Here is a 12431-nt window from a genome sequence, read left to right as displayed (position 1 = left end):
TTATAATTTATTATTCAACATACATATTAATTTGTTAAATATTTTTATTACGATAATAATTACTATTAATTTTTATGATATTATGTTTTTAGTTACAAGAAAATTAAAATTAGTATTTTTATAATTTTGTTAGAAATAATTTAATAAGCATACTAATATTTAATATTTAAAGATAATACACAATCATAAACAATTTAGATAATTTTTTAAAAATATTTTCACCAGACAACTAACACTTCATTAATAATATATCATTATGAACCTTAATTATCAGAATTACCAAATTGTTCTCACAAATGCTCAATTAATGCATTTCTAAGGTCAAATTGAGCATTTTTATTTTTGATTCCTTCATGTCTAGCAAGAAACTCTTGAAATCGGGTATTGTCATCTATTGCTATATCAACATCTGCAGCCGACGAGACTTCACCTTGCTCAACAATTGAGGTATTCATATCGCGCTCATCTTCAATGATCATATTATGCATAATAATGCATGAAGTCATTATATCATGTAAAATATTTTTCTGCCAAAAACGTGAAGGTCCTGCAACAATTGCAAAGCGTGATTGGAGTACTCCAAATGCTCGCTCAACATCTTTTCTACATGCCTCTTGTTTCATTGCAAACAATTTATTCTTTGTACCACGTGGATCTTGAATTGTTTGAACAAGTGTAGACCATTTTGGGTATATACCATCAGCTAAATAGTAACCCATGTTGTACTCTTTTCCTTGAATGACATAACGAGCAGGGGGAGCAATACCTTGAGCAAGGTTAGAAAAAAGATGAGAAGACTCCAATACATTAATATCATTGTTAGATCCAGGTAAACCGAAATATGCATGCCATATCCAAAGATCATAATCAGCTACAACTTCTAGAATAATTGTTGGCTTTCCACTAACCCGAAATATTGCCCAACCCATGTTGTTGGGCAATTTTTCCACTTCCAATGCATGCAATCTAAACTACCCAACATTCCAGGAAAACCACGTTGCTCACCAATATGAAGAAGCCTGGCAACATCATTAGCATTGGGTGATCGCAGGTACTGACCTCCAAATACTTCAACAACAGCACGGCAAAATCTTTTCACGCTTTCTATGGCAGTTGATTCTCCTATTTTGATGTACTCATCAGTAGCGTCTGCCGGTACACCATATGCCAATATTCGAAATGCAGCTGCCATTTTTTGTAAACCTGACAAACCAAGTTTTCCAACTCCGTCTCTTTTCTGCACAAAATAATTATCATGATTACTAACCTCGTTAAAAATACGCATAAATAAATTTCTTCCCATTCGGAATCTTCTTCGAAACATTGCAGCATTATATGTAGGATTTTCGGCAAAGTAATCATTGAATAGATTACGATCAGCAGCTTCTCTATTACGATTGATCACTATGTGACCAGGAATAGATCCTTGATGTTTGCCTTTGTCGCTTTCTTCACTCGGATGTTTCAAAATGACCTGATTGTTGCGGTAGATCGCTTGAGTGATAAGCCTTTTGTGTGCTTCAAATATATCATCATCTTCAGAGCTTGAGGATGATAAATTTGATGTACCTTCATATCTAGCACTCATTTTTTGAGATGAAGAATGTGATTGAATTGTTTTCAGTTATGGTGTGTATTTATAATGTGAACACAACACTTTTAAATTTTGTAGGTGACGGGACATCACAATGAACACAACACTTTTTAATTTTGCAGGTGACGGGACATCACAATGCACACACCATGATAATTATTTCAGGAGATGGGACATCACAATGAACACAACACTTTTTAATTTTGCAGGTGACGGGACATCACAATGCACACACCATAATAATTATTTCAGGAGATGGGACATCACAATGGACAACACTTTTTAATTTTGCAGGTGACGGGACATTGCAATGCACACACCATGATAATTATTTCAGGAGATGGGACATCACAATGAACACAACATTTTTTAATTTTGCAGGTGACAGACATCACAATGCACACACCATAATAATTATTTCAGGAGATGGGACATCACAATGGACAACACTTTTTAATTTTGCAGGTGACGGGACATCACAATGCACACACTATGATAATTATTTCAGGAGATGGGACATCACAATGAACAACACTTTTTAATTTTGCAGATGACGGGACATCACAATTCACACACCATGATAATTATTTCAGGAGATGAGACATCACAATAAACACAACACTTTTTAATTTTGCAGGTGACGGGACATCACAATGCACACACCATGATAATTATTTCAGGAGATGGGACATAACAATGAACACAACACTTTTTAATTTTGCAGATGACGGGACAACACAATGCACACACCATGATAATTATTTCAGGAGATGGAACATCACAATGAACACAACACTTTTTAATTTTGCAGATGACGGGACAACACAATGCACACACCATGATAATTATTTCAGGAGATGGGACATCATAATGAACACAAACTTTTTAATGCACACACAAATCTTATACAATGCACATAATTGTTTCCTATATAATGGCATACTAGACATGGCCATCACAATACACCTTTACTCTTGAAAAAAATGAGTTCGAATTCTCGTTCATCATCCTACTCAGTTGAAGAAGATAAACATTTATGTCATGTTTATCTTCATATTTCTCAAAATCCAATCATAGGAATCAACCAAAAAAAGGATCAATTTTGGGCAAGAGTTGAGATAGAGTATAATCAAGATCCAAATTTTAAAAATTCTGAGCGACCAAGAAGATCATTACAAAAAAGGATGAATACTATCATTGCTGCTGTTTCCAAATTGAAGGGTTGCATACGACAAATCGAAGAATTGAATCCAAGTGGAGCATCAGAAGAAGATATTGTAAGTTGTTTTCATTATTTCTTTTGTAGACTATCCAAGTTGTTTTCAATATCTAATTTAGTTATTAATTTTGTTTCATAATTGTATTATTTTCTTACAGATGAATCGTGCTCAGATGTTATTAATACAAGATCCTAATTACTCACAGGGCTTCAAATTTGGACATGTGTGGAGCATTCTTCAAGGTATTGAGAAATTCAACAGTGACAACGTCAAAGCTGCATCTACAAGAGTGCAATGACAAACTGCTCAAGCTGATTATTCTCAATCATATAATCTCGAGAAAGATGTTTATTCACCTTCATCTCCACATGTCTCTTCGTTTAATCTTAACATCACTGATTCAGACAGTGGTGGTACTTCAACTAAACAACTTATTGGGGTGAAGAAAGCAAAACTGAAGAGAAAGAATGAACAACAATTCAGTAAAATGGTTTCACAGAATGACGAACTTGTTGCAGCGTTGGATCGAAGTACCAATGTTGCTATGTTCAAGGAAGAGAATAAAATTTTATTCAAAGATTTGAATACCATTGCTGATCCGATAATGCGTGAATTTATTCGCGGTGAACAAGTCAGAATTATGCAAAAGAGGACTGAAAACGAAAAATCTCAATCAATTCCACATCAAGGAGAAGGATCTAGGATCAATTCGTCTCAAGAAGAAGAACAAGGATCTCAAGATCCTTTGAATGGTTCTGGTAAATTTTATGATTATTTCGGTGGTTTATTAAGAGGTGATTTTCCAGAATATTAAACATTGATTTGTTTAGTATTCTAATGTTATTGCAGTTATTTAAATGTATGTTTACTTTAGTGTTTGTAGCATCTTTAAATTGTAGGATGTTTACTTTAGTGTTTGTAGCATCTTTAAATTGTAGGATGGAATGTTATGTATTTTGAAATTTTAAATATTTAATTGTGTGTTTGTTATGAAATTACCAATATTATAAATTTTAATATATTTATAATCTTAGCAACATAACAAATATTAAAATTTATAATATATATTTAATTGAAATTTATATATTAAATTTATAATATATAAAATTTATATAATAAATTAAATTAAATTAAATCATATTAATTTATAATATTTAAAAATATTTTAAATATAACTTGCCTATTATGATATATTATATTAAAAAAATCTCTACTTGCACCATTTTGGTGCAATTTTTGGGGTCACCATTGGAGAGGATATGATGCCCTTTTTACACCAAAATGGTATAAAAGGGCACCGGTTAGAAATGCTCTTAACGCACCTTAGTTGATTTGTTACCTCCACTACTTAAGGTATCTATAGTCACGGGAGCTCTCTAAAAGCTTTCTTGATGTCAAATCAACATCATATCAAAAATAAAAACTCTTACATATCTCCCTATTATAAAAAAAAATCTAAACAACTCTTTTATAAGTCATGTATTTTTCCATTATATTTTATCTTATCTATAAATAAAATTTAAATTTATAAATTACCATTAAATAATATTAGTAATTAAAAATAAACTATATTATTTGAAATACAATACCCAAATAAAAAATTTATTATAATTTTTAATTTAAATTAAAAACAAATTAATTAAAAAATAAAAAGAAAAATAATGATTTCTTCCCCAAAATGAGGAACTCCCTCCCAATATGGAAGGGAGCTTCCTCTCTTATGCCACATCTACATTGGAAACTCTCATTATGGATGCTCTCTCCCATATTCTTGGTCTATTAGTACCTCTACTTTTTACGTTTATATGTAAGAAAAACCGTTCTTTCAGTTTCGCCTAAGGTTATATTGAAATCGGATTAAATAGCGTTGAAGATTTACCAACAATATCCGTTAGAATTTATCGCCTCAAATTGTGTACTTGTAGTTTCAAATCCAACGCATTTAAGATAAACCTTTTATCTTGCTTGATAAATCAACCAAACGTATAATAAAGACAAAATTAATTAAATGTGGTTAAGTGTAAGCTTATCTTCATTAAGAAACTCTAAGTCAATATAATATAAAATAAAAAAAAAATATTATGAATTAGTCAGATAGGTGTCAACACGCAAATGCATGGTCTCTCGATATTATCTAGAAATTCTCACAAAAAAAGTCCAATTACTTGAACGGAAAGATAGAATAAAAGAATTCTCACAAATTATATATGAGAAGACTCTATCACTTGCCCATCTTTTTCTTTTTCTATTTTTTTTTCTTCTTTTCTTCTTGGTACTATCTTACTTACTGTTGAATATAAATGAATAAAAAAAAATATTGATTAATTTATATTACTTCATATATATATATATATATTGAGGATGTGAATAAATATATGAAAAGAAATTTTTTCACGTGTGGATACAAATTTAGAACTCGGATTGCACTCAACTAAGTTGATCATGTACTGACACGATTTACACATGCTGAATGTCGGACCGGTCGAGATAAAATTTACTCAAATGGAATAAAACCATGGGTGTTTCACTGTTCGGCCTATCAACTCATCCGATCGATCTCTCTGTCAACCCTCAGCTCGTTCTGTCAACATTGTACATACTACTTTCATCACTTGATAGAAACCATATCCGCTCAAGCCCAACAACATTGTTTTGTCCAACACTTACATCAAAGTACTTCCATCCAAGTAAACATAAGTTTTGCCGCATAATACAGCTATTTGTTTTTAGAATTTCTTTCATTTGAAATATGCAAGAAAATTTTCAAGAAGGCTATAAATATAAAATTGTTGTTATTTCTATCGCTCCCGTCATTTTTCTCATTGCTTGGCTCTCTGCCGATTTCCGATTGGAAGATCCCTAATTCTTGTTGCGAAACTAAGGAAAGATAGTTGAAGTTTTTTTTTTCCTGCTGATTGATTTGAGGTCTTCCGTTTCGCGGTGATGGTAGATCAGCCACCGGCGGAGGACGAGGGCCTTTCTCTTCCCCAGAGGACCGTCAGAGTTAACTCCGGCTGCCCTAGAGGCATCTCCCTTCCGCCCCCTTCGCCTTCTTCGTGGCTCGAGATTCGCTTATTCTATGTCCGTGTCTACCCCTGCGCCGTCGACGCCGTTCCGCCCCAGGTTACCCTCTCCTACCTCCGTCGCGATGTGGGCGCCGTCATCGAGATCAACAGTGCACGCGTCCCCTCATCCGATCCTACCTCTCTTTCCCTCCGTCGCGATCGCCTGGACCATGACGCTGCTGAAGTAACTTATGTGAGCACTGATTCCGTGCGGATCGCCGAAGCGGTTGATTTTCAAATCTGCGATGATCGGGGCAACCTACTGCTGCGCGGTTCTCTGGGGAGGACGGAGGCGCTTCTGAACAATTCATCCGTCAGTTTCGACCAACATCATTCGCCCGATAAGAATCCAAACGGATGGAGCATGGACTGTTACTCGGCAGCTTCAACTGGAGCGTCTGCTTTCGTGCAGTCCAGACTCGGGATATTTTCACCCTCTTTTGAGGTCTATGTGGCTGGCTGTTTTGCAACGGTGCCGGTGATCTTGACGCAGACTGTGCAGCTAAGTGGCAGGAGGAAGGCTGTTAGACCTGGAAATCTTGACTCGATTCCAGAGGATGAAGAAACCTCAGGTCATCAAGAGTTAGTTCTTCGAAGGGCATCATCATCAGTAAGTAGAGTCGTTCGGATCCCTATTCCAAGAAGTTCGATATCATCTGTTCGTTTATTTCTTGTAGAATGAAATATTTATTTATTTATATATCCTTTGAGTAGTGAATAATCTGTCACCTTTTTCTTTGAAAGTGGTTGGTCATCGAGTTGTCTACATCCAATTTACACCTATTAGATTTTCCATGTGAATGCATCATCAGTGTTAGGTATTATCCTTAAGTCTATTAATCCAAATTAGACCATGAGGACGTTGTTCTTTGGGCATGATCAATCAACTCCTCATGTTGTAGGCTTGAGTTTGCCTTGCCTTGTATTGTGCTCACTTGCATTGTTAATACCCTAACAGAATACTTTCTTTTAGTAAACCATAAGATAACTAAGTCATCTCGTGCAAAATGTGAATGGTTTAAGTATTGTTTGCACAACATCTTGAAATTTGCACAGGGCCTTGCTAATTTCATGCTACATAGCGAGTCTATTAATTCTTAGAGGGGCTTTCTAGGTCCTTAATACTGTTGTTAAATTTGGAATTGACAATTGAAACTGGTGGGATTGGTTAGGAAAAAATAAGCAAGAATTTTAAAATAATAAAATGAGTATTTACTTTTTTTCTTCTAATTTTAATCTCTCTTATTTTTTGTTTCAAAAATAAAATTGAGTTGACATGGCTAGAAATTTAATCAACTCAGAATCTATGTTACTTGGAGCCTAGAAATATGAATATAAGCATAGTTGTTCATAGTGGTATATGTTTTATGCAATTCGCTTGATTATGATTAGCATTATGTCTTCTTCTTGGCTTGATCCTTATCATAGATTAACTTACAAAAGAAGTCAGGAAATAAAGTTATAGTTTAGCGTCGCATTTTTGTATACTTAAACAGGAATAGAAATCCTGTATATTGTGGCACAAAGATAATAATCTACATTTTTTATTTCCTAATCAATGACCATACAACCTGCTCTGTGAGTCTAAAATCATATTTTAGCCTCAAGCAAGTCATGGTTATGAATGCATGGTTCAAGCAGAAATATGAATGTGAGGTTGACATCCTCTCCACCCCTCATGCTGTCCTCTCAACTCACAATCCCTTCCCCTCCTACTACCACCCCCTCCCCTGCTTGACAAGAAGATCCTTCCTTTTCTAATACGGTTCTCCATATTCATTCCTGTTTCTGTTTTGAAATTTTTAGTTGAATCCACAATTTCGAATAAAAGCCAATGTGAATAAACTTTGCATTATTGATAATCTTCAAACTTGATGAATCCCAACGAGTTTTGATCAATTTAAGTTTGGTTTTGTCTGATTCTATCAAACTCTGACTATCACTTTTGATGAGTTGGGGTTTCAAAGGGGCCAATCGTGATCTAATTTTGTTGACAGGAATTTAGTTAATTTTACTTTGGTAAAATATGATAGAAGTTCCACAAGATTTAGGACAAAAGCATTAACTAAAGGTTAAAGAAAACCTGCATAGGAATATGCTAATATACATTGAGTCATCACCCTCACACCTGTGCATATGCTTTATCATTTTTTCCCATTTGTTTATTACAATATTTAAATAAATGTAATCAAAACTAATGCTCAAAGTAAGCCACTGAGGCTAAAATTTAAAATGAAAGTTGTAGACTGAATAAAAGTTAATGCATGGAGACTTCAGCAATATTAAGAGAACATTCAGGAGATCAGCTAATGTGCATACATTTCTTAAATAGAAGTTTGGGTATTGATCATATATAATCAAACACAAAAGAGAGATTGCTTATAATGTGCTTTGAAGGGAATAAAAAATTTCCTACGATCAGGCCATAATTACACTTGAAATATCTTAAAATGTTTCATTTATAGGGCAACCAGCAGTCAAGCTTTATTTATGACTTTGGAATGCTTTCTAGTTTAGAAGAAAATACCATATTGTTCACTGCTGAAATAAACTAATAAACAACATGAAAGTTCAAAAAAGAAAAGTCTAGAGACATGGAATGAAAAAACACAGATAAAGGTAAATTTATTACCCTTCATACCTGGGTTCAATCCTGCATAGAGATGCAATTAGGTAATTTCCTTTCCCTTAGCATAAGTATTGGAATGTGTAAATCAAGACCCTTTGAATTATTGACCAGTGAAAATGCCATATAGTACTAAAATATATATGAAATTTAAAATAGAATCGGTTATATACTTCTATAGTTCTATGTACCCTACTTCTGTTTTTGAAATTTTCAGAACAGAGCCTAATGCATATAAGTTATAATGTCTTGAGCGTAGGGTATGAAATTAAATAGCTGACATTGACCACTATGCATCTAAAGATTGAATACAGGGCGTTTGTGTAAAGAAACGTAAGAGACCATAGTCAAATTTAATTATGGCCATGAGAAAAATTTAAGGAAACCCAGTCATAACATAAACGTTTGAAGGACATTTACTGGACTACTAACCTCGTAGAATGGAAATTCTTCATTTCAGAGTCTGTTTACTGCTTCCACACTTCTTGTGTTCATCATGCTCATCAGGTATGCTAGAATTAGGAACATTTACTGAAAAAATTAGGTGCATTCGATTTATGAAGGGTAATCCAAACTAGACTTTTATGAATCTAACGATAACCCATCTAGGTCATCTTTAAAGCATTGACCCGAGCTAGTCATCTATCCATTTGAGCAGCCTGAGCCTTGTTTTCTGTGCAGATTTTTAGAGGCATTAGAGTATTTGACCCTTGGTGTTTCTGTCTTGCATGTATATATAGTGGTATCTTCTAGGAGGGAAAATTTGTCACCAAGTCATTCTTCCTGTTTGTTTATTCCTGAGAGCCTAGGAATAAGTTCTGGAATATCGCAAATTTGACTACTCTTACCTTGGATTACTCAGACCACGAGTCAGCTGACCAATATAGTTGGGGCATGTTCAGATATTGCTTTCTAAGCAGTGTGTACTAATAGGTAGATGGTCTTCCCCTCTAATTCACCTACCGGGTAAATCCGAAACATAGCTTATGCATACTTAGAAGCCGGATTCCAAAATATTCATAGTGGGATTCCAACCTTGGTCCTCTTAGTTGTTCCTCACAGCGTGTACTCTATTGATTATATTCTACCTATTCACATTTGCTTGGAATTGACCACTAGTTGTAGATCGTATCGAGCTTTGGTTATTTGCTGGTTTTTGTTGTGAACATATTTTTCCTGCCAGATTTCTGCAGCTTAATAGGGGGGCCTTGACGCAGATTGACTTGACACCCCCCTTCAGCTAAGTTTCGTTTGACGGGTAGGCAAAGGATTAACAAGGGAGAAAAAGATGGACGAGAATTTATACTTTATTTTCCTTCACATTAGTCATTTGTTGGTGCATCTTCCTTTCCTTATACCAAATCAGATGAATGTGATTTCTCTTCTTTTCCTCCCTTACTCCCCTTCTTTCTATCCATTTTCTTTTTGGAAGTTTCCAGAATAGGAATTTACAGCCTTCCGAATATGTAGAATGATCAGGAAGCAGTGGCGTAACCATCCAAGTTAAATATAGGATTCTGAAGGTTTCTAAAAGTTAAATATCTTAGTTTCTGAAGGTTTTGACATCTAGCGTAATAAGCCGTTGTTGGTCAACCTTACTTTTTGCAGCTTGCAGAGGAAACTAATGAATGTGATTTGAGTATACACGAAAGGCATGGCTACTACTATCCTGGAGGTTGGTACTCCGAGGAGGACGATGGGCAACTGACCTGGTTCAATGCTGGTGTAAGAGTCGGTGTTGGAATAGGATTGGGAATGTGTGTTGGAATAGGAATTGGCGTTGGACTTCTTATGCGTTCGTACCGGGCCACCACCACTAACTTCAAAAAGGCGATTCTTTTGACATCCTTCTAGTCTTCTAGACCAATTCTACGGTCTTTGCTTCGAGGTCGGTTTTATACTACGAGAAAGTTTTGCCTTTACAGTTGCACCTTTTCCATGTTTGGTAGGTTCCTGAGATAGAATGCTTAAAAAAAATTTTGTTTTCCTATAAATGCTCATGGAAGCTGTTCATTATGCATATAGAAGTCTTTTGTAATACCTGTGTGAAGTATAAAAAGACCCTCATAGATACCATGTGGATAGACTGAACTAAATATACAATGGAGATCCATTTTCCTTTCGACACAGATTAATTAATGTTAAATTTCAAGCTGTTCGTAAGTCTGTCGTCCTAAGGCTATATATCCCATACTTTTAATTGCCCCCCAAATTTTCCAGTCATTGTTTGAATTTTATGGATTTTGATTGGTTTGGCCAATCGTGTATTTCAGATTCCAGTTGGGAATTTCTTCTTTTTCCCCCTCTAAATAATCATTCTTTTTAAGATGATGAACTGCCATGGTCACAGTTTTCGATTAGATTCAAACAAATATGTTTATTTTGGTTAAAAGTATATATTTTAAAAATATAATAATATGAAAGAATTTGGTAACAAATGAGTTTAATTAATTTAATCTAAAAAGATTTTATATTTCTTTTGTGGCTATCCATGGAAGAGAAAGTAGATGCAGAAGTTATTATGAAGCAGACCATATCGAATTGTGTGATCCAAACACCCCAAACTGATCTATTTGGTTTGAACAGGCTTCTCACTGACTAGCTTGATTAACCTGAGTAGTCTACTTATTATTAATTTATGCAATTCAACTAGTTCGTTTAACCGACTAACTTGCTCGACCAATCCACACTCCCTTATCGATTCAATTGAACCATCTTGCATAATTGACCTGATCGACTTCGTGATACACTTTGCTTGTTCGCAGCTAAGTTTTTTTTCCTCCTAAGGATTTTGTTGGACTCTATTTACTAGTGAAGGAAGTTAAGAGAGATGTTGATAGGGAGAATAAATGCATTTTGTCTTCCGTTTGTGTTTGTTGTCGTATGTACCTCATTCGTTCACATGTTCACCCACCCGCACACTCATAGTCAACCTTGTCTCGCCTAGATGCCCACCGTGTCATTTTCAATCTCATCTTGTAAATCCACGCTTTGCTGCGATCACACTCGTTTGCCCAGTCAGCCTTATTGCACTCCTCCTAACTCCCCACCCCGACCTTGTCAACTACGGTTTGGTTGGGTTCAAAAAATATCAACTCTTATAATTATGGTTCGGTTCATAGCGATTTAATATTATATATATATATATATATATATAATATTTAAAATTTCAGAACTATAGTTTTTTTTTAAAAAAAAAATTGACTAGAGTATAAAGGGAATTAAAGTCGTAGTTCATTAATTCCTTTGGTATCAACATTTTTTATTTTATTTTTTTTAAAATACATTTCTTGTATTCTGTTTGTAATTTGTAATTTATAATTTGTGTCCTATTTAATTATTAAATAGTACTTGAACTTCCAACGAATCCAAAGTCAAATTACATTCTTTTTCATGTTAAGAATACCTATATCAAATTTTCTTATCACTATATTTAAAATTTAAAATAAATAATTTACTTTATTAAATTTAGATAATCATTTTTTACTATACATTAGGTTAACTATCCTAAAATTTCTATTGTCTTCAATTTTTTATTATTTACTTCTTTGTCACGCTCCGAGGGAGTCCATGTCCGAAGAAATTTCGACAGCATCTCCCATGTACGGCTGATAATCTGAAACTTTATACATTGCCTCCAGGGCCACATATACATCGGCCAACACGACCGGAACAATAATAATAATAAAACATAACACACATCCAAACATCCATTCAGTTTAATAGTGAACAACTAAAGCAATGATAAGAAGACTCAAAAATAACCCTACTCAACTACAGTCATAAAGCACAAAACTGATGTCCTACTCCACTACACCCATAAAGCTCAAATCCGACGATAAAATCAACTCACCTCTTCTACCGTCTAGGCAGGCATGTAGAGCATCATATCGAATAAAAATTCATCGACAAGTAAAAATCCATAC

At 34.4% G+C, this 12431-nt stretch overlaps 3 protein-coding genes across 3 annotated transcripts; 2 read left to right on the top strand and 1 right to left on the bottom strand.

Moving 5' to 3' along the window:
- Positions 1–290: 290 nt before the first annotated feature.
- On the bottom strand, positions 291–1588 carry LOC122040495. Its single transcript, XM_042599833.1, has 2 exons — positions 976–1588; positions 291–766 (listed from the first exon to the last, which is right to left on the bottom strand). The coding sequence occupies exons 1-2, from the start codon at positions 1586–1588 to the stop codon at positions 291–293; spliced, it is 1089 nt and encodes a 362-aa protein (XP_042455767.1).
- Positions 1589–2778: 1190 nt separating this feature from the next.
- On the top strand, positions 2779–3628 carry LOC122040488. Its single transcript, XM_042599820.1, has 3 exons — positions 2779–2871; positions 2972–3103; positions 3155–3628. Exons 1-3 carry the CDS (start codon positions 2779–2781, stop codon positions 3626–3628), a joined length of 699 nt encoding a protein of 232 aa, XP_042455754.1.
- A 1962-nt stretch (positions 3629–5590) lies between these two features.
- Positions 5591–10627, top strand: LOC121970402 (uncharacterized protein At1g01500-like). The gene is made up of 2 exons (XM_042521115.1): positions 5591–6489; positions 10114–10627. Exons 1-2 carry the CDS (start codon positions 5758–5760, stop codon positions 10357–10359), a joined length of 978 nt encoding a protein of 325 aa, XP_042377049.1. The 5' UTR covers positions 5591–5757; the 3' UTR covers positions 10360–10627.
- Positions 10628–12431: the final 1804 nt, after the last annotated feature.

Source organism: Zingiber officinale, chromosome 1B, assembly GCF_018446385.1.
Source record: "Zingiber officinale cultivar Zhangliang chromosome 1B, Zo_v1.1, whole genome shotgun sequence".
In the NCBI taxonomy this organism is placed as follows: Eukaryota; Viridiplantae; Streptophyta; class Magnoliopsida; order Zingiberales; family Zingiberaceae; genus Zingiber; species Zingiber officinale.
The sequence above is the reverse complement of the archived record's forward strand: the minus strand, read 5'-3'. Positions and strand labels throughout refer to the sequence as shown.

Coding starts and splice junctions, on each gene's coding strand:
- LOC121970402 (XM_042521115.1), top strand. CDS start 5,758: ATGGTAGATCAGCCACCGGCGGAGGACGAGGGCCTTTCTCTTCCCCAG. Junction 6,490..10,113: donor TTCGAAGGGCATCATCATCA/GTAAGTAGAGTC, acceptor TACTTTTTGCAG/CTTGCAGAGGAAACTAATGA.
- LOC122040495 (XM_042599833.1), bottom strand. CDS start 1,588: ATGAGTGCTAGATATGAAGGTACATCAAATTTATCATCCTCAAGCTCT. Junction 767..975: donor TGGTTTTCCTGGAATGTTGG/GTAGTTTAGATT, acceptor ACCTTGCTCAAG/GTATTGCTCCCCCTGCTCGT.
- LOC122040488 (XM_042599820.1), top strand. CDS start 2,779: ATGAATACTATCATTGCTGCTGTTTCCAAATTGAAGGGTTGCATACGA. Junction 2,872..2,971: donor GAGCATCAGAAGAAGATATT/GTAAGTTGTTTT, acceptor ATTTTCTTACAG/ATGAATCGTGCTCAGATGTT. Junction 3,104..3,154: donor TCAAAGCTGCATCTACAAGA/GTGCAATGACAA, acceptor TATAATCTCGAG/AAAGATGTTTATTCACCTTC.